At 35.9% G+C, this 22,431-nt stretch overlaps 4 protein-coding genes across 5 annotated transcripts; 2 read left to right on the top strand and 2 right to left on the bottom strand.

Moving 5' to 3' along the window:
* The first annotated feature begins 565 nt into the window (after window positions 1-565).
* LOC112044805 (DNA methyltransferase 1-associated protein 1) lies at window positions 566-5,497 on the top strand. 2 transcript variants are annotated; one of them, XM_024080771.2, is made up of 9 exons: window positions 566-724; window positions 815-1,052; window positions 1,810-1,973; window positions 2,270-2,488; window positions 3,188-3,319; window positions 3,656-3,922; window positions 4,709-4,850; window positions 4,968-5,122; window positions 5,247-5,497. In XM_024080771.2, exons 2-9 carry the CDS (start codon window positions 848-850, stop codon window positions 5,358-5,360), a joined length of 1,398 nt encoding a protein of 465 aa, XP_023936539.1. In that variant the 5' UTR covers window positions 566-724; window positions 815-847; the 3' UTR covers window positions 5,361-5,497. The 2 variants fall into 2 exon arrangements, with proteins under 2 accessions (XP_023936539.1, XP_023936540.1); XM_024080772.2 differs by having other exon boundaries at window positions 590-667.
* On the bottom strand, window positions 5,491-6,493 carry LOC112044807 (rRNA-processing protein FCF1 homolog). Its single transcript, XM_024080774.2, has 2 exons — window positions 6,243-6,493; window positions 5,491-6,124 (listed from the first exon to the last, which is right to left on the bottom strand). The coding sequence occupies exons 1-2, from the start codon at window positions 6,243-6,245 to the stop codon at window positions 5,513-5,515; spliced, it is 615 nt and encodes a 204-aa protein (XP_023936542.1). The 5' UTR covers window positions 6,246-6,493; the 3' UTR covers window positions 5,491-5,512.
* A 137-nt stretch (window positions 6,494-6,630) lies between these two features.
* LOC112044806 (mediator of RNA polymerase II transcription subunit 8) lies at window positions 6,631-8,815 on the top strand. The gene is made up of 4 exons (XM_024080773.2): window positions 6,631-6,998; window positions 7,078-7,323; window positions 8,175-8,271; window positions 8,536-8,815. Exons 1-4 carry the CDS (start codon window positions 6,834-6,836, stop codon window positions 8,775-8,777), a joined length of 750 nt encoding a protein of 249 aa, XP_023936541.1. The 5' UTR covers window positions 6,631-6,833; the 3' UTR covers window positions 8,778-8,815.
* Window positions 8,816-9,285: 470 nt separating this feature from the next.
* On the bottom strand, window positions 9,286-21,061 carry LOC112044804 (T-complex protein 1 subunit delta). Its single transcript, XM_024080769.2, has 11 exons — window positions 20,813-21,061; window positions 19,756-19,808; window positions 19,046-19,135; window positions 16,977-17,144; window positions 15,479-15,620; window positions 13,701-13,909; window positions 12,601-12,740; window positions 12,013-12,217; window positions 11,135-11,414; window positions 10,649-10,860; window positions 9,286-9,605 (listed from the first exon to the last, which is right to left on the bottom strand). The coding sequence occupies exons 1-11, from the start codon at window positions 20,916-20,918 to the stop codon at window positions 9,588-9,590; spliced, it is 1,623 nt and encodes a 540-aa protein (XP_023936537.1). The 5' UTR covers window positions 20,919-21,061; the 3' UTR covers window positions 9,286-9,587.
* Between the last annotated feature and the right edge of the window lie 1,370 nt (window positions 21,062-22,431).

Raw genomic sequence — 22,431 nt, 5'->3', positions numbered from 1 at the left:
TACGGTCTGTGTCTATATTTATAGTCTGTGGTCTGTCTCTGTTCACAAACGTCAACTTAATTTGTCGTCAGTGGACGTCAATGTCTGTCACGACTGTGTCAGGGTTCCCAACTTAGGGGTTTTCCCCCAGATTTAGGGGGCAAATAAGTGAAATGGGATTTTTCTAGGGGTCTGAAATTTTTAGGGGTATTTTCAGGGATTTTTTGACTCTTTAATATTTTTAAATTAATGATAATTTTAATATTTCTTTCTTGACCTAGCGACTTATAACGACATATAATACGTTATTCTACAACCACTCTGAGGCAACTGGCGGCAATAATCATCGAATAAAAAAAATGTTAAATTTATTCAGTAAGTTGAATCTTCAGATAAAGACGTAATATTTCGTCTGTATTAAATATAGAGTTTTTAAACATATTTCAGCATATTATTTCTAAATTATTATGAATTTTTTTTTTAAGGGGGATAACTCAATAATTAAGGCGATTTTAGGGGTTTTTGACACAAACTTTAGGGATAAATATTTTGGAGAAGTGGTAACACTGGACTGTGTTCTTCTTCTTCTTCAACATTTGTCGTCTGTGTCTGTGTTGTGCTTGTGACTTGTGATTTGATTTATTTTTTTGATTGTAAAAAATCAGGTTCTACAAGAAAATATTAGAGTGTGAGTGTGCAAAAATTAGAAATAAATTAGCTTGGAGCTTGTAATACATAATATTTGGTAAATTCCATTTACAATTCATATTCAACCAAATACCAATGCTCTTGTAATTATAGTTTTTATTTTTAATCTCAATTTCGCTTCCTACAGTTTGTTATCGCCTACCACATAAAATAGCTAAAAATGGCAGATATATTAGATATATTAGACATAGAACAACCTGGGGCATCTGAAATTACAAGGGAAAGTATAATACACGGCGACAAAGCAAAGAAGAAGTATGTAACGACGAAGGCGGTGCGGCGCCCTGAGGGCATGCACCGTGAAGTATTTGCTCTGCTTTACAATGATAACAAGGATTTGCCGCCGCTGCTGCCTACAGACACTGGTTAGTATGAGTAAACCAAAAAGTTTATTTAAAAACAAATTACAATAATATTCATTATCAATAGCAGTTCCGTCTACAGTTGAACTAAACAACACTGATTACACACAATATTGACACAGTTTTAAACATGATTAATAACTCTAGTATGCGCCAAACTTCGAGTGAAAATAAAGGCTAGCAAGGTAACTACAATTCACAAAAAGATCTCAAATAAGTGTTCCAATTGCAGAGTGGACTAAAAGTTTGGCGCATACTATACCTTATTGTAAAGTTGCTATTGACTGAATTAGTATTATCTAAATATGAAAATAGGTAGAAATAATAAATGAAATATTGAATGGTCTTCTTCTTTCCTGGGCCTTTACTACATTTTGCCTTTGATGTTGGTTTTTGTACATAGGTCTGTTTAGTGCTAGATTGAATGGCCTTGTATAACAGCTACAAATTCAATACAAAATGGTGGTACAGGCAAAGATAATTTATACTATAAATAAGTTAAGTGCCTACACTGCTACACTGCTACTCTGCTGAGCTTTTACTTGCACAATTTTGTATTTACTGACATTGTATATTTATGTATATATATGGTTTTACACTTCCTGAATACACAACATTCATTTTTTACTGTGCAACTAAATGAAATTAAGACAATTAGCCGTTATTGTTAGTATAAAATCTTTGGGTACAGACATATGAATGTATATATCAAATGTCAGACAAATTTCAAGCTGCTTATATAATTCAGATATTATTTTAGGTAAGGCTTATAAACAAACAAAAGCCAGACTTGGCATGAGGAAGGTCAGAAAGTGGGTATGGGCACCATTTACTAATCCAGCGCGTAAGGATAATGCCGTATTCCACCACTGGAAAAGAGTAACTGATGAGGCAAAGGAGTATCCATTTGCACAATTCAATAAGGTATGTACTATGTACAGGTGATCAATGAGAGCTCACAAACAGGACTGGAAAGTTCGCCTACAAAGTTAATGTCTTTGCATATCCCATTTTCATATTCCACTTTCGCAAGCTCTCATGATCTTTTATTTATAACACCTTCACTGAATAAATAAATTAGGTAAAATAAAAGAAGACACTAAGAATATTTCTTAGAATAGAATAGAAAGAATTTATTTGTTAGTACAACACATACCGACAAAATAAATCAAAACAACTATCTATTTCTTAAAATAGTGTAATGTTGCTTTTTTCTGCAGCAAGTGTCAATACCATCATACTCTGAATCAGAATATAATCAATATTTAAAATCTGAAGACTGGAGTCAAGCTGAAAGTGACCACTTGATGGACCTGTGCCAGAGGTTTGACCTCCGCTTTATTGTGATTCATGATCGCTGGGACCGTGCAGCATTTAGAGACAGAAGTGTAGAGGATTTGAAGGAAAGATATTATAATATTTGTGCCATTTTAAGCAAGGTAAGTTGTTTTATGTATTGTGTATAAAAGAGGTCATTGTTTTTCTTCATTTCCTTTCATTTCATCATGTATTGTTAATTAATCAGTCTTTTTAATGGCCCACAGCACAGAGCCTCTCTCCTTATTGGAGAGGGGATATGAAAACTTAGACCCACCCACCTCTCCAATGTCTGTGGGTTTTACTTTCAAACTGATACTCATATAGCACAATCATGTCTGGCATTTAGATGTATTATTGGAATAAAAACAGTCACTCATATGACCTATGAGAATATTACTTTTAAGTTTCACCACAATTATGATTAAGTGTTAATAATTTTAGTCAAAAAATTGATAAACCACACACTCTCAGTAATATTAATTTATTTGTATGAAATATGCCCAGAGAAACATTAGTTTCCCAATTTGTTTTCCCAAGCAATCCACATCCAATAATAACTGCATGTTAAGAAATTAAATATCACATGTCTCAAATGGTGAAAAATTCTCTATGTAAGTGAAGTCTGCCAATCAACAGTCATTCAGCTGAATATGGGTTGTTATAGATGATGATGATGAGTTTGTTGAGGGTTCTTCTCAGACCATAATTTTAAGTTTTCAACCAATTGTTATCATCATTATCTAATAATATTATTACCTGACATTTTGAAAATGATTGTAAACTACGCCTAATTAAAATAAATGAACTTTGGCTTTAAGGTAAAAACAAATCCTTGGTCCAACACAGTGACAATGGTGAATGGAGAAAAGCGAGTATATCATTATGATGCTGAACATGAGCGGAAAAGGAAAGAACAATTGAAAAGACTTTTTGACAGGACTCAAGAACAGGTTACAAGTTTATATTTTCATCAAAAATTGTTATAATAGTTTTAATACTTGCCAATGTACTACTTATAGTAAGTACTACTACTTTTAACATCTCTCTCAAATGAACAATTACTATTTACTCCACAAAAATTTGGTGGAATTGGGTGGCATTTCCATGTGAGGTAATTTCACCAAATTCTTATAAAATACTCTTAATGTTAGTGAGTTACAGCTTTATAACTCTGTAATAGAAAGATTGAAATTCCAAAAATTATGTATTATAACAAATTTTATTTTTAAATTCCAAACTGGCTTTATCACTGTAATTAAGGAGTAAAAATAATCTTTATATCCTAGATTGATGAAGAACAAATGTTATTGGCTGAATTGAAAAAAATAGAAGCACGTAAACGAGAAAGGGAAAGAAAAACTCAGGATTTACAAAAGTTAATATCCAGAGCTGACAGTGGAAATGGAGTTGCTAACAGCCAAGCCAGCATTGCCAATGATGGTCCAAACACACCCACCAGTGCAGTGTCAAACATTGCAAGAAGACATGATAGAAAACTGCATAAGAAGAAACTGACGTCTCAACAGAGACCTATCCGTGCTGTAGAAGCTGTGGTCAGTAAAATATATACTACTAGCGACCCGCGACTTCGTCCACCCTTAGGCCTCTTTAATCCAGCAATATTGCAAAATCTAACTATAAACTACCTCTCTGCCAAATTTCAGCTCTGTACATCAAGCGGTTTTCGAGATTTCGTGACCTTTCGACTAACTGAAAACAAACAAACAAACTACGATGCGATTTAAGAAATTTTAAAATTCAACCTCAAAGGGGATTTGGGGTTTACTGGGTTTTCTGCTCCAAGGTTCCATTAATCATAATACCAAAATTCCTTTTGATCGGTTCAGCTGTTTCGCCGTGAAAAGGTAACAGACAGACAGAAAGACAGACTTACCGGCAGATGTCTGAGACTCTGTTAGGGTAAAATTCTATTTTTCAGAAATCCCTCGGGTACCATGGATTTTTCTTTCATGAAAAGTAGCCTATGTTTTATTCCAAGGTATTCTATCTCTGTTCCAAATTTAATCCAAAAGTACTACAAAAGTAGTAACAAATATTGACACTTAAACCTTTATGAACGTGATTAACCTTGTGTAGTTTTGGGAATATTGAATTCTTTTTCTTTTTTGCATCTATACTAATATTATAAATCTGAAGAGTTTGTTTGATTGAACGTGCTAATCGCAGGAACTACTGGTCCGATTTGAAAAATTCTTTCAGTGTTAGATAACCCATTTATTGAGGAAGGTTATAGACTATATATTATCCCGGTATAGGAACGGGAACCACGCGGATGAAACCGCGTGGCGTCAACTCAATCAACAATCTTATATTTACAGACAGTAGAGTGGTCTGGAATAAAGTTTCCTGAGGCACGCGGCACAGGTGTGTGGTTGCGGTCTCAGCGCATGAAGCTTCCACCGGGAGTCGGGCAACGGAAAACTAAAGCTATTGAACAAGAACTGCGTCTTATGAATATTGGTATGACTGTTTATTCTTGCAACTTTGTTAATTTGTGATATAAGACATACATTTGTCAAATTATTTATCAATTTTTAACCTCTAAGTTAAAGATTAATTGGTGTTTTTACATTTTAGACATAGCACCTACTCCCACAGAAGCAATTTGCAAACATTTCAATGAACTGCGTTCAGATCTAGCACTCGCTTTGGACCTTAAGAATGCTCTAGCTTCATGCGAGTTCGAATTGCAAGCTTTACGCCATCAATATGAAGCTCTCAATCCAGGAAAGGTATCTATTAAATTATTTTTCTTTTATATTACTTTTGAATTTGTTTGATGTTTCCTAGACCAAATAAAACTATATAGTTTCACATATTGAATGCATATAGTCATGTTTTCATATATTGTTGCAGACATTAAACATTCCAGCATCAATTTGCAACTCAACTGCTGATGGAGAAGCTAAACCTGTAGGAGAAATTATTGATGTTGTTGGATCCCCAAGTGCTCTGAATTCAACTATTTAGTAACTAATTTATATCTTGAATAGTTGTTGTGATGTGTAAATTGTTGTTATTCTAAAAAATAATGTTGCTGTCATATAATTCCAGTACAATATGTAGCTATGGCAGCTTCGTATAAATAAAACAAAATGAAGAACTTATTTAATGGTTTTATTTTAAACAGCTCCCTTTGGAGCTCCATATGCATCTGGCATTCTCTCGATGGTGTACTTGTGCTGTGCCACATACATTATTGGTACTCCTGGTATCTTTCTTAGCCTTCTTTTTAAGTCTTTATCATTTGTAGCTACAATGTAACATTTGTGCTGTGTTACTCTTTGCACTAAACAGTCGTCCGCATACGTTCCTTTATGCATACATGCAATTCTTTCAAATCGTGGATCCTTTATTATCCTTAATGCTACACGATACTTTCTTCCAAGTTTTTCAAGTTCACCTAAAACACAGTCTGTCACATATGGTATACATTTTGCATACAGACAATCCATCATGTTCTGTACTATGTCTAATTTATTTTTTATAGAGAAATTTATGAAATTTGTATCAATAAGAATATGATAGGGAGGCCCCAGTTGAGTATTGTATTGAAAAAACAGAGCAGAACTAGCTTGTGTTACTTCACGGATCTTGACTTCGTGTGGGTCGATTTTTTTCTTCTTTGGCTTAATTCTCTCACTTGCCTTTATTCTGTTATCTCTTAGATTAATAACTTTTTTCATTTGAGCAAATCTTTTTTCAGCAAATTTGCTCGTTTTCCGTTGTTTTCCCTGTAAGAAATTTATAAGTTTAATCATTGTTGTACGGCTTCACAATCACAAAACGTTTTTATATTAACAAATTGATTTAAAATAAAACTACAACAGGTCAAAACAATCTGCTTATTACCATTTTTGTTTACTTGCAGAAAGAAACTCAGTACTTAAATATATTGTACTCAGTTAATTGAGTTAAATCTGTCGAAATGTAATACACAAATCGTAGAGTTAAATTGTACACAAATTCACAAAGCATGAAAGCATTCACAGACATCTGCGTATAAAATTACCAACATTAGAAATGTGAAATAATTAGATTACAAAATAAGACAGCAAGCGTGACGCGAGTCGCGAAGTTTAGGTTAGAATTTTTTTTAATTTATTTTACACGGCTCTGCCCAAGGAACATATTTACTCTCTGCCCTTGTTTTTTTTTATCGGATCGTTTTTCGTTACATTGAAAAAAAAGATTTACTCTTAGTTCTTTGGATCGTTGACGCTCTGTGGTTGATGACTGACGTTGACATTGACAGTGATACTCAAGTGACACTTGACTACGACTTGAAGAAAATATTTTCATATTTTGTATTTTCCAATTTCATCCAAAATTTAATTAATCGATAGTGATTTTTCATTCTAAAATTGAAATAATCTCTAACTCCGACGGATTGTAACGTTTTACCAATATAAATTTCATTCTAAAAATTATAAAATCTTCAATATGCAACGCGAAGAGAAACAATTAGAAGCCACTTTACATGCGATTTTAAACAGGGTAAATGATCTTAAAAGCGCTATCCAGGCGTTAATCACAAAACTTGAAACGGAATACGAAACTATAAACTGGCCTTCATTTCTTGATAATTATGCCATTTTATCGGGTCATGTAAGTTTTACAATTTTTTCATGTAAACAATAAGTGAATTCTTAAATTATATGCTAATCAAAACATTTATTGTCTTCAGTTGACTGGTTTAAGTAAAATATTACAAGCAGAGTTGGCTCCTTCACTGAAGTCAGTGGTAGTGTTACCACTGCAGCTGGGTTGTGAGCGGGATGAAGAGCTAGCTCGGCTGACGGAGGGTCGTGTTCCTGCCTGCACGCACGACCTGGTGCCGGATTTGTTGAGAACTAAACCTGAACCACAAGCTGAGCAGAGACTACAACAACTTAATCACAAAGCCAGCACTCTCAGTTTTGATACAGCACAGGTATTGCTAGTGCTACATATTAAAACAAAATAAATTTCAGGTTTCTTTGTAGTTCTGTTCTTTCTACAGGCTACCTTTCTTTCTAAATAGTTACTTAATTCTAAATATTATAATAAAACCATTATCATTATTACTCTCTCATTTATTTATTACTTCTTTTTTTTTAAATTTTTAACAATATAAGTATAAAATACAAAACATTCTTAAAAATTTATAAAAAAAATTCACCCTCCCGCTGCGGGACATTTGAGTGCCCAAGCAACCGGTGGTCAGGGCTCCAGAGTGAGGAACCTCCTCACAATACGCGCCGTCTCAAGAATCACTGCCTTTTGTATCATTATTACCATTATTACCATTATTATTTGCTCATAGTTCCCTTCTGTTTTAAATTTCACTGCTATATTATTCATGTATGTAATCATACATATTATTATGACTGTTTTAACTTTCAACTAAAAATAACATTAACTTATGTTGAGTCTACTGTTATTGTAAAGCTTCAACCAACAAATGAAGAAGCTTTTGCTTGATTGTTGGTTATGGGTTGGACTGGCATTAATGAAACATCCTGTACAGACACATAATTATGTCACAGGTATGCCTAGTTCCTACCACTCTAGAGCCCTCACTGCTGGCGACTAACTCCTGCAACATGAGGACTGGATTTTTTTATAGATCTTGAAAATTTATAAAAACAAAAGTGTTTTGTGTTTTATATGCATTGTTGAAAATTAAAACATTCATTTATTTACACTTTCATATATCCAATTTCATAAACATATATGTAAATTTTCCATGTAAGTGTAAATAAATATATGAGAGATTAATAATAATTTATTTATTTTTTATAGAAACAAGTGGCCCAATTTACTAAAGTTGTGAGTCATGTATGGGAAATAATATCAAAAGGTCGTGAGGATTGGGAAGGCGAATCTATGAGATCTGCAGGTATGCAAACAGATGTTTCAAGTTTTATATAAAAAGTACTAAATGACCTGCCAAACATTGGCAGGTCATTTAGTAATTTCCTAAATTATTTCTAAGGATCAATAAAAAATTACCCTTATCACTTAGGGTTATGAAAAATAGATATACCTATTTTCAGATAGATAGATAACCTACACATATAGAACTTCATCAAAATTGGTCACAAGAATTTTAATATGATCTATATCTTGAAATAATTTTAAAATTAATTTTTCTAATTCTCAGGTATGCAGCCAACACATAGCATTGCAGATACTCATGCATTAGTCACAGCAGTTGGAACTGGAAAGGGACTTCGGCCTGGAATGCCTCCCAGTTTACCACCAGGAGTTGGTGCTCCTGGCATGGGCCCAGCTCGTGGACCAACACCACATATGGGCCCTGCTGCACCATCCATGCCCAAAGCACCATCAGCCATCAAGACCAATATCAAAGCAGCTAATCAAATTCATCCCTATAGACAGTAAAACATATGTATTTGATGAATAAACTGTTAGTTGTCTAACTGGCATTTTAATTTTACATTGTCTTTTAAGATTGGTTTAACACATGCAACAAGGCAATTTGCAAACTACTTATTTAAATGATTATTAGCAATGATTTTAACTATGAGGGAATAGATAGATCTTTTTTTCATAACTTATTAAACTGATTTGCCAAGTTGTTAGTTGTTACTCAAAACAGCTTTGCCGCCTGTGGAACCTGTCTAGTAAGTATAAATCTGTATAATATAGGTCTATAGCATCAGCGAAAAATATTAAAACAAGAGGACAACCACAACTCTATTGGAGCAAAATTCTGTATTTCATGCATTCCATCAAAATTGTACTAATATTTTTAACAAAATTGGATCCAGTTTATTTGAATGGGTAACAGACAAGCATACAGATTAAGTATCCCATTTATAATAAATTATGAGTAGGAATAAAAAGTATGGATTGTAAAACAATTTATTTAATTAATAAAACACAGGAATGTTCTTAGTAAGTTATTTATTAAATTAATCTTCTAAAGCTCCTTTATTATATCTAGCGATTTCTTCTATGAGAAACAGTACAAGCTCAAATGACATTCATTTGTAAAATAAACAACAATTCCATAACATAAATTGAGAATAATATAAAATAATTATATTATTAAACTGGTTATTAATGTATTTTAAAAAAATAATATGTATGTATTTTTTACTTATAAACAGTGATGTACTAAAAATAATACTTTCATTTTGAGAAACTATTTTGTTAATTAAAAGTAGTTCTGTTTAAATGCATTGCTGCTCAATTGACTGTGTTGATCTGAAAAAAGAAAAGATTAATGCTACTAGAGGTAAAAGTAGAGATCTTAGTGAACAAATCTTTAAGGATTGAATAGAAGCAGGCGTTACTTTGCGCAAGTTCATCATGATTATATAATGATTTATTTATTTTGCTATCATCCGCGAAAAGTCGACGAACCCATGCGACAACGTCACCCAGGTCCGACAAAATACTCTCTACGTACGTTTCACCCCGAAACCGGAGCATCCTCAGGAGATGTTGACTCTACAACGTGCAATTGCACGTTGTAGAGTGTATAAACGTACGTAGAGAGTATTTTATCGGACCTGGGTGACGTTGTCGCATGGGTTCGTCGGCTTTTCGCGGATGATAGCAAAATAAATAAATCATTATATAATAAATCTTTGAGGCCACAATTGCAGTGTACAATATACAACTAATGAAGTTAAAACCATGGTGGCTAAGAGATGCAGCAGGTTTCAAAGGTACAGTTCCTCTCAATTGGCCAAGTTAAAAGCTTAATATTTTACCCCCACTGCTCAGGCCTAGGCATTTTTAAGGAATTCCAAACATTGTTTTAATTTATTTTCAGATGCCTGCATTCAGCAGCTCCATATAAAATTTAACCTGCTTTATATCATTGGTCCACCAACACTGTGCTTTCAGGCGCGAGGGCGCCATTGCAGCACCTTAGGACCTCAACATCCATCAGCTCTACGAACTATATGATGCCTCTATTTCTATAACACTAGCAGACGACCTGTGGTTTCACTTGTGTAATTTCCGTGGTAGTACAGGTATAATAAAAGGCCTATGTGGTGAAAATGTAGATAATTATGTTGAAATAATAATTAAAATCGGTTGAGTAGTTTTTCTTTAAGTCGTAACAAACAAATGTTTGCGTCAATAATCTACACTAATAATTTAGTGAGGAATGATTTTTATTTTTTATGTAATGAATTAACTCAGATTGCCGAAGGCCGATTTGAAAAATTCTTTCAGTGTCGGTGACGCGCCCGCGCCGCACGTTGGCGATATGTGAACACGAACTGTGTACTCACGATGTCGTCAATCTTGAGTATGGCGCGCACGGTCTCGGTGGCGAGCGCGAGCGCGGACGCGGTCACGTGCAGCGGCTGCAGCACGTGCTCGTGGCGCATGTCGGTGACGCGCCCGCGCCGCACGTTGACGCCGGCGCCGCTCGCCGCCCCGCTCGCCGCGCTGCTCGCGTGCGCCGCGCGCAGCTCCGTCACCGTCTCGATCGGGTTCAGACCTAAGCAACACATTGCTCATCTGAGACTGGCTTCCAATTATTACCTTATTCAAGTTATATTTTTGAAAAGTCTAAACGATCAGTTAATTGTAAAACAAGAATTTCATAAAATTTCACCCCTAATAGGTACACACGGTAATAGATACATTCACTATTATTAGAATGTAAAACATTACTAATAATGGGGATAAATAGGCGATAAAAGATTATCCTAATTTTTCAAACATATTGTTGAAAAATTGAATATCTAACTATCGAGTGATTGTCACCGTACCTGCGTTCTCGGCGAGCGTGGAGGGGATGACCTCGAGCGCGTCGGCGTAGGCGCGCAGGCAGTAGTGGTCGGCGCCGGGCGCGGCGATGGCGGCGCGCGCCAGGGCCGCCGCGGCCGCCGCCTCGGGCGCTCCGCCGCCGGCCAGCAGCGCGGGGCGGCGCGCCACGCAGCGCACGGCGCACAGCGCGTCGTGCAGCGAGCGCGCCGCCTCCGCCACCACGGCGCCGCTCGTGCCGCGCACCACCACCGACACCGTGCGCCCGCCCGACACGCCCGTCATCTGACGAAACCATTGGGATGATGACTACGTTTTGATATACATTTTTATGATACATTCGAGTAAATAAGGTCAATGTTAACTAAATTAAACATAAAAAGCAAATATTGTCTGGATATTTGCAAAATAAATCCTACTAATATTATAAACGAGAAAATTTGTATGGATGTTTGGGTGTTTAAATGTTTGTTACTCTTTAACGCCGCTACTACTGAAGTGATTTGGCTGAAATTTGGAATGGAAATAGATTTTACTCTGAATTAACACATAGCCTCCATCCATGGTTTTTCCGACATTTGCGAAAACTGATGATTTTGCTGATATGAATGTTTATTGAATTTGTGAAAAACTAAATTCCACGCGGACGAAGTCGCGGACGTCCGCTAGTCAAGACTAATTGAAGGGAAAGGCGAATATTGACATATTTATAAAAATATATGGTTAATAACTTTTCAAGCTCTAACATGTATTAAACTTACAGCTTATGTTAATGTGTGTACTAAATATTTCAAGCTACTGTTTGAGCTTTGTTTGAAACATTAGTTAAACGTTGCTTAATGTACTTAATTATAAAAACAGGTTCGACAAGCAAGTCTAGTACCTTAATGTATTTTCCAGTGGGTTCATTAACTTCTTCAACAAGATCTACGTTGACCAGATTTTCAGCAGTGAAATGGTCCAAGGAAGCGATGGGCCGACATCCCAGTGTTTTGCAAACAAATTCTATGTCTTCACGTTCAATATCTTTGATGACCATTGTCTTGATTTTGTCCAAGAAGTGAATGGCAAGGTCGGAAAGTGCATCTCTGAAAGAAATAATACTCTCAATGATATACAATACACGTACAACGGCCAATCACATGGCCAAGTGCAGAAATGGCCCAGAATGACAAAGATACAATATAATTAGTTACATAAAAATCAAAAATACACCAAAGTTTTAGGTTTTTGATTGAAATAGATATGGATTTTATGCCAAGTTCGATGTCAAGAAAATATTAATTTGTAGGTAGTATCAGTGTACCATTCTAACTCTGACTGAACTCTAATGAGATATTGATGTGGTAGTATAACAAATTTGTTTATAAGAAAATTTTATGGCTGTTTTATTTAATTTATAAATACCTACTAAATAAATACAATTTATAAATTTGTTGTTACACAAATACTTGAATAGTACTAAACAAACCTCAAAATAGATTTTTGAACCAAAAGCACATTGCAGCCGGCCTTCTTGATTTGCTTCACAATATTTAAGATGTACTGACGCTCTTCTTTCAACACTCGGTCCATCGCAGCGTAGTCCGACACAATCACATTATGGTCCATCTGAAAATTGAAAACTGATGCTATCATCAAAGCAGTATAAATATAACTACTATAATTTGATCATAGCGTTAATTGTGGATGGAGGAGGATTATTATTATACTAGCGGACGCCCGCGACTGCGTCCGCGAGGTGATCAATGTAATCTTTCAAGCCCTATTTCATCACTTTAGGGATTGAATTAAAAAAAATTTAATCACATTATATTTCGTATTTTTTTTTACGATTTATGAATCAAATGTATCTCTAAAAATGAACTTACAACCCCTATTTCACATCCTTCTTATTTTATTTTCGCAATAAATTGTATCCTATAACCTTTTCATTTCATTTGAATTCAGTCAGTAGTTTCAGCGTGATGCCCGGTCAAGAAAATCACGGACAGACAGACAAAAAATCGAAAATAAATATTTTTGGCTTCATTATCGACAACGAAAACAAAACAGCAGACTGCAAGAACACACAAACAGTGTTCGCGCAAAGCTAACGCTCCTCTCACTCCTATACACCAACGCATCCTATAAGTACCTCTCTGTCCCACATAAATTTCCGTTATTTCCTTCGCACCACTGTAAACTTATCAAAATTAATTAGTCGCACGTAATCTATCGCTACCTACATACGTTATGTGCGCGCGCACCGCGACAATTTGTCAGTTCGGTTATAAGTTACCAAAAACTGTGATGGTGAAAGGTTAAAAGACGATACAAAGAAGTTTACTGTAAGTCCTATCTATCTCCTTTTTTAGCAAAGCCAAACGCGAACAAACAGTTTTGCCAAATTGCTAATTTAAAACCAGAAGCGATTTGTGTGGTGGATAGTAATAACCAATGTATGACCATAACACAATGAGATGCTTAATGGAGCATACTCAAACCTAAGACATCCTCTTATATCAAAAAGTTAGTTTATAGTAGAGTGAAGACTGATCACTGATGAATTTAAGTGAACAAATAGCTTACATCAGTCTTGGGCGGCGAGATGCAGAACTGGATGAGGCCGACCCTGGCCTTCTCGATGCGGTGCGGGCCGTTGACGTTGGCGGGGCGGCGCGGGATCACCAGCCCCGGCACCAGCTCCGTGTCCTCCACCGTGCCGCCGATGCGCTCGATCACCTTCACGTCGCGCAGGTCGACGCGCGCGCCCACGCCTCCCTCCACCGGCTCCATCACTATTACCAATTATTATTATCAACCTCAGACTAATTAGATAAAGACTTGCCTCGCAAGACATTATTTTTTTGTCAAAGTATATGATCAACGATCTTATGCGATTATAAGCACTGTCTCTATAGAATCGATGTTTCATAGTTTACAATCGTGTCCGTCGGTTAAAAACCTTCGTAAAAATACCTTTTTGTGTAGTTAAATGGTGTAAAAAACGAACAAAAACTGCTAGTTTAATATAAAATATGTATGAAATCTAAGCTCGTTTTCCTTAGAAAATGGCAGAAAATTTTGTTTGTGAATTTGGGTGCGATACTAGTCCTTATGTATTTAGTCTAAGTTATCAACCCATATTCGGCTCGGTGTTGAGCTTGAGTCTCCTCTCAGAATGAGAGGGGTCAGACCAATAGTCCACCACGCTGGCTCAATGCGGTTTGGCAGACTTCGCACACACAGACAATTAAGAAAATTCTCTGGTATGCAAGTTTCCTCACGATGTTTGAGACATGTGATATTAAATTTCTTAAAATGCACACAACTGAAAAGTTGAAAGTGCATTCGGCGGACCGGTTCGAACCTACACCCTCTGAATTTAGAGGCAGAGGTCATATCCACTGGGCTATCACGTCTCACTGTGCTATTATCAAAACCATGTCATGATTAAGGTATATTCCTTTGCAAACTTTGACGTCTCGGAAATAAGCTTCACGTGTCGCTACGCACAAGTCGTACATAAAGTATGCTAAAATTAAGACGGGTGAGGCAACATTGGGTGGGTAAGAGGCCCTGCCGCCGCGCCTCTACGTTACCGTTGATACCTAAAATCTTGTACACACGACGTTCCGGAAATGGTCCTAAGGAAAGACGAAAACTTAAAATTAAAATTGCGAGGGTTCTAAACGCGCCTTGGTCGGAGATGTTACTCATTCATTTTTTCATTCATTTGGAATCTATTTTTTTTTTTTCATAATTTGTACGTTGATAAGCATTTCACATCTTGAGTTTGTCATGTTGTGTCTAGTAGGTTGGCAGGCTTGTACTTGCCTGCACTCATGTCTGATAACAATAATAAGTTGAAACACCTTTGCCTAGAAGAATTTTCTTGGCTTGTTCTAAATATAGAAAATAACATAAATACATTTAATCCTTATGACATATGAAACATAGGTACATGAAAAATACAGTATGATCTTATATCAGTACCAATGTTATTGAAAATATTATTGGAAATTGAAATCGTCATCATCATCACCAGGCAATATTGGAAGTGATAATGCTTGAATACATAACAATAAGAATGGTTTGACATGCTCTTTGATGTGCAAGTGTAACCACCACCAACTTGCAAGTGCAACTGAAATTTCTACTATAAAAGAAACATTTATTAGTGTAATTTTTCTTTGTACATAGGCTGGGGCCGGGTGGGCCGTGCCCACCCTAGTATGGACCTGTGCCCATATTTTTGAGATTTTGGGCTACCAATATGGAGTTCTATTGTGATACTTATAATAGACTTGACGTCGGGGGCCAGGCCCACCCTAGAAAATGATCCTAGATACGCCAATGCCGCTCACCTGTACAAATTGCCTGCACTGCGATTGGAGCTAATATAGTTGAATGCTGTGACACCACCTTGGAATTGAGAGATGTAGCAGCAGCTTTTAGTAGTGCATCTTCATTAGTCAGGTCAACTGGTGTCGACATTCCTTCAACCACCTGTCCAAATAACATATTCCTTGTAACTTTTTAACCGACTTCCAAAAAGGAGGAGGTTCTACGTTCGGCTGTATGTATGTTTTTTTCTTTTTTTTTTTATGTATGTCCAGCGATAATTTCGTCAATTATGGACCGATTTTGAAAATTCTTTTTTTGTTTTGAAGGGTTTACTTCCAGGGTGGTCCCATTTTTTTCATGTCACGATCTGATGATGGCATCCTGGAGAAATTGAGGGGAACTTTCGAAAGTTGTAGAGACGGCTAGTGCATTTGTTAGGTTTCCATAAGGTATTTTAAACCACTACAACTTTATGAAGGTTTGGAGTTGGTCTGATGATGGAGCCGAAACACAGACGATGGAACTCGTCAACGATTTACAGCAGTCACCTTTTGTTTGGGCTTGATTAATTTGTATTGATGAGTACTTTCCACCTATATGGGTTGTGACTGTATTAAGGGTCTGGTGATGAAGACGAGAGACAGTGAAGAGAACTCCTCGACGGTTCACAGTAGCTACCTCGTGTTTGGACTTGATAAATTTGTATTGATGAGAACTTTCCAGTTAGATGGATTGTGACTGTATTAAGGGTCTGGTGATGAAGACGAGGGACAGTGAAGAGAACTCCTCGACGGTTCACAGTAGCTACCTTGTGTTTGGACTTGATAAATTTGTATTGATAAGAACTTTCCACTTAGATTTATAGGTTGTGACTGCACACACGCAGTAGGTATGCTAACACTAAAAATAAAAAAATAAAAATTTTAATAAAAAAAATTCAACCGACTTCCAAGTCAACAAAATAACTTTAACTAAAAAGCAAAAAATAACATCCTACCTATGTGCTACCTTCTGATCAGTTTGAAGGCGGTGCCAAGCCAGTGTCGTGTTTTAATTAAAGCTGTTTCTGAAAGAACCACAGAAATTTTGTAGTTAAAACGTGTTTAATTAAATCACTGGCTTGGCACCGCCTTCAAATTGATCAGAAGGTAGCACATAGGTAGGATGTTATTTTTTGCTTTTTAGTTAAAGTTATTTTGTTGACTTGGAAGTCGGTTGAATTTTTTTTATTAAAATTTTTATATTTATAATGTTAGCCTTCCAAAAAAAATCATTTAAAGTTTAAGTTAGTCCGTGTGCTGGGCTAGGACTCAGCATTGCATGGTTTGCTTGAATCCATGAATTGCTAAGATATTATTCTCACAAACAATGTAGCTTTGTATAAGTGACGGAATTTTTAAAACCAGTTCAGTAGATAGAGATTACCCCTATAACCTCACAATCCTTTCTACAAAAATTATAGACATATTTATATTGAATATACAAAAATTAATATTAAATAAAAGGTAGATATTTAACCTGTAGAGCCATTTGGAGAGCCTTCTGGAATCCATCAGATATGACTGTGGGATGGATGCCTTTCTGCAGTAGCTTCTCAGCGGCATCTAGTAGAGCTCCTGCAATAACCACCACTGATGTTGTGCCATCGCCTGCTTCAATATCCTGAGCCCTAGATAACTCCACCAGCTAAAATAAAAGAATTGTTATTTTTTATACTAGTAGGTGAAATAATCAAATGCTTAATGAGCAATTGAATAACAGCCTGTGGCACATTTATCGCCATTGAGGTTTCTTATTAGTAAATAGATATGAAGAGGACGATGTTGATTAGTAGGTATATTTATTATTTCACTGATTGTAACAATTGTAAAATGACATAAAATAAAAGTACTATCAAATAGATGATGCGATGTGGAATGGAGAACTGGTAAAGATGTAATGGATGGGCGAAACAATATATCTACGCATGCGCGGTCGAGGGAATTCTAAATATGAAATTAATCTGGAATGTGAATGTAGATGGCCTAACCTAAAGTGGGCGAACGAAAGAGTTCGTTCGCCACACCACCGCCCTACGGAGAAAAAAAAATAATAAAAATAAAAGAAATAGTAAATGCACTAGAAGAGCAGGACTCGTCCAGCCACGGCTTTAAAGGCTTGGAGTCGACGAGCAGCGTAGAGCGCGCCGGGCGGCGTGATGAGCGCACCGGGCGGCATGATGTCAGCGTGGCGGCGCGGAGAGTGCCCCGGGCAGCGATGTGCGCGAGCCAGGCGGCGCACCCTGCGCGAAGGGCCATGACATCAGTAGTGCAGTTGGGCGTCGCGCGTGAGCAAGCGACGCGGAGACAGCGCGCCTGGCAGCGGTATGCGCGAGCCAGTGGCGCGGATAGCGCGCAGTGCGCCAAGACACCAGTGCTGCAGTGCCGCGCATAATGAGCAAACGGCAAGGGGGCAGCAGGCGCGGCGGCGCGTGGTCGGCGCCGGAACGCGCCGTGTGCCAAAAAAATCAGCACTGGGGCGCTGCACGAGTTGGGTAGAGGCGGCGAGGCAGGCCGGGCGCCATGTCACCAGCGCTGGGTTGCCGCGCAACAAGGGCAAACGGCGAGTGAGGGCGGCGCAGCGACGCGTGGACGGCGTCGAAGTGCACCGAATCCTGAATCAGCGCTGGGGCGCAACATTTATGGACGATTTTTCTTGATATGAACATTTCTTGTGTTTTCTGCATAATTTTTCACTGTTTTGAAATCTTGAATATATTTTTTCTGACACAAACGGTTGCTAAGTTACGATTTTTCTTTTGTTGCGTTGCGTGTTCCATTTTCGGTGGTCACCAATATCGCCATTGAGGTTAGATATTTGTATATTGATATAAGGCGACGATGTTATTGATTGTATATTTATTCACTGAACTGATTATAACAATATTGTAAAAGGATATAAAATAAAAGTAGGTACTATCAAATAGATGAGGTAGTGTGAAATGGAGAAGTGGTCAAGATGTAATGGATGGGCGAAACAATATATCTACGCATGCGCGGTCGAGGGAATTCTAAATATGAAATTAATCTGGAATGTGAATGTAGATGGCCTAACCTAAAGTGGGCGAACGAAAGAGTTCGTTCGCCACACATTCTACACAAATAGTCACAAACTACTAAAGCTTAGAACAATGTATAGATTTTTTTTATCAAGATTTTTAACAAAATATCGTCGTCGTCGTCATCAACCCATATTCGGCTCACTGCTGAGCTCGAGTCTCCTCTCAGAATGAGAGGGATAAGGCCAATAGTCCACCACGCTGGCCCAATGCGGATTGGCAGACTTCACACACGCAGAGAATTAAGATAATTCTCTGGTATGCAGGTTTCCTCACGATGTTTTCCTTCACCGATTGAGACACGTGATATTTAATTTCTTAAAATGCACACAACTGAAAAGTTGGAGGTGCATGCCCCGGACCGGATTCGAACCCACACCCTCCGGAATCGGAGGCAGAAGTTATATCCACTGGGCTATCACGGCTCTTAATTAACAAAATATAAGTAGGGAGTATGTTGAGTAGTATTCAAATAAACTAATAGTTGTACCATTTTGGCTGCAGGGTGAATTACACTCATCTGTTTCAGGATAGTGGCACCATCGTTGGTGATAGTAACTTCACCATTGGCTGCTTGAATCTATATAAAAATATAAACAGCATTAGTTACAGTTGCTAAAACATGCATTTGTTGAATTGCAGATATAATTATTGCCAGCATAAATTACATCTGCGATGGAACCCATGCAGAAATTAAAACTATACTATATAATATTCTAATCTATACTAATATTATAAAGCTGAAGAGTTTGTTTGTTTGATTGTTTGTTTGTTTGATTGAACACGCTAATCTCAGGAACTACTGGTCCGATTTGAAAAATTCTTTCAGTGTTAGATAGCCCATTTATCGAGGAAGGCTATAGGCTATATATTATCCCCGTATTCTTACGGGAACGGGAACCAAGCGGGTGAAACCGCGCAGCGTCAGCTAGTATAAAATAATACTTGTGTAGACAAAATAAATGTTATCAATCCATTCTGGTGTTAAAAATAGGAAAGTAAGTTTTACTGTCAGTCTGTTACCACTGCTAGACCAATTAACCACTGAACAGATTTGGATGATTTTAGTATACAGATTTTATTCCAGAAATGTACTTTAAAATCCAGAAAACACCATGGTTTCCAGAGGATTTATTAAAAACAGAATTTCACTTGACAGAAGTTGCATGCATCTACTTGTAAATAAAAAAATTGCATTACCATCTTGTCCATGCCACGGGGGCCCAGACTGGTGCGGATAGCATCAGATACAGCTGAAAAAGATTTTTAATAAATAATTTACTACCTTCACATTCATTGAATTGGTTATCGTAAAATACTAAAATGTGATTTAAATTTCTACAGAAGCAATGTTATCATTTATCTGTACAGGACAAGTAATAATTATGAGCACATTTTTCAATAAAAATTAAATAATATGTTGCAAAAATATAGCAGATAAATAAAAGCCATTTATGGTAATTACTACAGTACCCTAATTGATGTATACTGTTTACTAAATTATAAATGAAGGTAGAAAACCCATGTCATTTCATAACTTATTTATTTTAAATTTTGTATTGTTTGTTTGAAAAATGTTATTCAAAATATATAATTCAATAAAAAAATAAACAGAAAACCAGTTTTGGTCAGATTCTAATATTTTTTAATTGTAATATTTGAAAAAGCAACTAGGTACTGCTTTTGGTAGACTCTTTAACAATAGAATTCATCTTTATTTTAATATTATTGTGCCTTTCCTTTATTCTACAAAACTACACTTAACTAACAACATTTATTGCTTATATGTGATATGACCAACTATTGTATCATTCTCTCTTCATGTGTTTCTATTTTTCTTGCTTATTGTTATTGTGGCGTACAAATGTAAATTAATCGACTAAGTAATTTAATTTAAATACATAATGTATTTCCAAAAAATAATTGAGGTATATTTTTTTAATAATATTTTAAATTACTTATCAGAATAATGTTTACAATTTTATTTCTGGAATATGTTTTTAACGATTAATCAATGGCATTGATACCATTACCATACACGACTTTCTTATTTTTTATAACTAAAACTTGAAAATTAGAAACAGATGATCGAATATCACCGTAATACAAACTTTACACAAGTTTGTATACGGTAATATTCGATGCTGTTATGAAAAGTAGTGTTTACAAAATGCTAAATCAACAGTAACAATCAGAGAAATAGATCAGCTACATCATATTAATGTATATTGAGAAAGAAATTTAATATCAAAGTTACCTTTTGCGGCATTTATATTGCTGAGACGAATATCAGTAGGTTTGCTTTTATCTTTATATACCGTTGAATTACCCTTGGCAGAATCTCCGCCAGCTTTTGGAGCCATTGTGTGATGAAATTCAGAAAAAATAGTATTCTAAACAAGAAGATTAATTCAGATTTAAACTACTAAAAAACTATTTCATTTGAATTAAATTGCGAAAATTAATATTTTTTCAAACTTGTCACTTGTCACTGTAATGACACTGACAGTGACAGTGACATTTTATTCTGACCATAGAGTAGGATACTGACCGACAGTTTTATTTTTCTGATCGGGCTGTTTCATAGAGGAATTAGAAAATTCATTTTAATTATTTAAATGGTCTAAGGGCTGTTTTATCATCAGAATCTTAAATCCTTTGACACCTATATATATTGGACCTGTGGCATTTTACGTCAAAATGAGTCAAGGATTTAATTTTTTAAAGAATAAACAAAATTTTTTCGTAACCTCTCTAACTTAAAGAAAGCTACCTTAATGGAGCGAGATAGATATTTTTTTAGTCATTGCGTAAAGAGGTTAAACATATTTTACATGACAACATCAATAGGGATGATGACAGTTTTTTAAATTGTATATAAATTAAGAGTATGCTAATAGTAAAGCAATTTTGTAAAAGGAACAGGGTATCTGCGATCATTACTTTCGGAGCTACAGGGATTTAAAGAGTCAGATTTGCGGCGCTACCGCGGATCCCTGAAAAACGCCCCATACAAAATGGCTCGAAATAATGACGTCATAGGCAATGTAATGATCGTTAGATTTGTATGCGCGTTCAAACAAAATTACTAATATCTTTGTTATTTGTGCGTTTATGTTTATAGTTCATTTATTAAAAAAGTCACATTTAATGTAAGGAAGCTAAAACTGTATGAATTTTCATCTAATTACGATAAAATATTTTTAATAGTTTTTAAAATTTTATAATCTCATTTATTTTGCAAATATCCAGACAATCTTTGCTTTTTATGTATAAATTAGTTAACATTGACCCTATTTACCCGAATGTATCATAAAAATCAATATATTTAAACCTAGTCATCATCCCCATTATGTCAGTTGTGACCAAATTATGTTTTGTTTTTGGTGACCCAAAATGGCTATTGTTGTGGTTCCGGTGTAACAGTATTCGAAATATTACGGAAATAATAACCAATAAGATTGTGAATCGTAAAATAAATTAAATATTATATGATGGTGAAGTGCGCAGTTGTTGCCAGACCAACAAAACCCAAACAAAACTAGCGGGAATTTCATTTCACAAGTTAGTATTAAAATCTTTGATTTTTCTGTTGATATTGAGTATTTAAAAGGTATTTTTTTTAATTTGTCCCATTGACTCATTTAAAGCTTTACAATACGTGGTTTTATGGGCAATCCTTTAAAGAATTGAATTATTTCATGAGTTTTGGTTTGACCGTATACGTAGTGTTGGGAAAGTATTGTTTACAATATCGATGAGTAGTGAACAATTGATTTGTTTCGCTTTATCATCGAAATAAGCGAAAACGTATAAATTAATAAATTATTTTATGTTCTATAAGTATACTTATTTTATATTTTTCATATTTCCAAA

The sequence above is a fragment of the Bicyclus anynana genome, chromosome 9 (genome assembly GCF_947172395.1).
Source record: "Bicyclus anynana chromosome 9, ilBicAnyn1.1, whole genome shotgun sequence".
Lineage (NCBI taxonomy): Eukaryota > Metazoa > Arthropoda > Insecta > Lepidoptera > Nymphalidae > Bicyclus > Bicyclus anynana.
Note: the sequence above shows the minus strand (reverse complement) of the source record. Positions and strands in the feature narration are given on the sequence as shown.

What these genes read in the sequence shown, in the direction of transcription:
- LOC112044805 (XM_024080771.2), top strand. Translation starts at nt 848, where the DNA reads ATGGCAGATATATTAGATATATTAGACATAGAACAACCTGGGGCATCT. An exon ending in GCTGCTGCCTACAGACACTG is followed by an intron (nt 1,053 to 1,809) that starts GTTAGTATGAGT and finishes ATATTATTTTAG; the next exon opens with GTAAGGCTTATAAACAAACA. An exon ending in TTTGTGCCATTTTAAGCAAG is followed by an intron (nt 2,489 to 3,187) that starts GTAAGTTGTTTT and finishes TTTGGCTTTAAG; the next exon opens with GTAAAAACAAATCCTTGGTC.
- LOC112044806 (XM_024080773.2), top strand. Translation starts at nt 6,834, where the DNA reads ATGCAACGCGAAGAGAAACAATTAGAAGCCACTTTACATGCGATTTTA. An exon ending in TCAGTTTTGATACAGCACAG is followed by an intron (nt 7,324 to 8,174) that starts GTATTGCTAGTG and finishes TATTTTTTATAG; the next exon opens with AAACAAGTGGCCCAATTTAC. An exon ending in CGAATCTATGAGATCTGCAG is followed by an intron (nt 8,272 to 8,535) that starts GTATGCAAACAG and finishes TCTAATTCTCAG; the next exon opens with GTATGCAGCCAACACATAGC.
- LOC112044804 (XM_024080769.2), bottom strand. Translation starts at nt 20,918, where the DNA reads ATGGCTCCAAAAGCTGGCGGAGATTCTGCCAAGGGTAATTCAACGGTA. An exon ending in CAATATAAATGCCGCAAAAG is followed by an intron (nt 19,809 to 20,812) that starts GTAACTTTGATA and finishes AATCTTTTTCAG; the next exon opens with CTGTATCTGATGCTATCCGC. An exon ending in AGTGCAGGCAATTTGTACAG is followed by an intron (nt 13,910 to 15,478) that starts GTGAGCGGCATT and finishes AATTGGTAATAG; the next exon opens with TGATGGAGCCGGTGGAGGGA.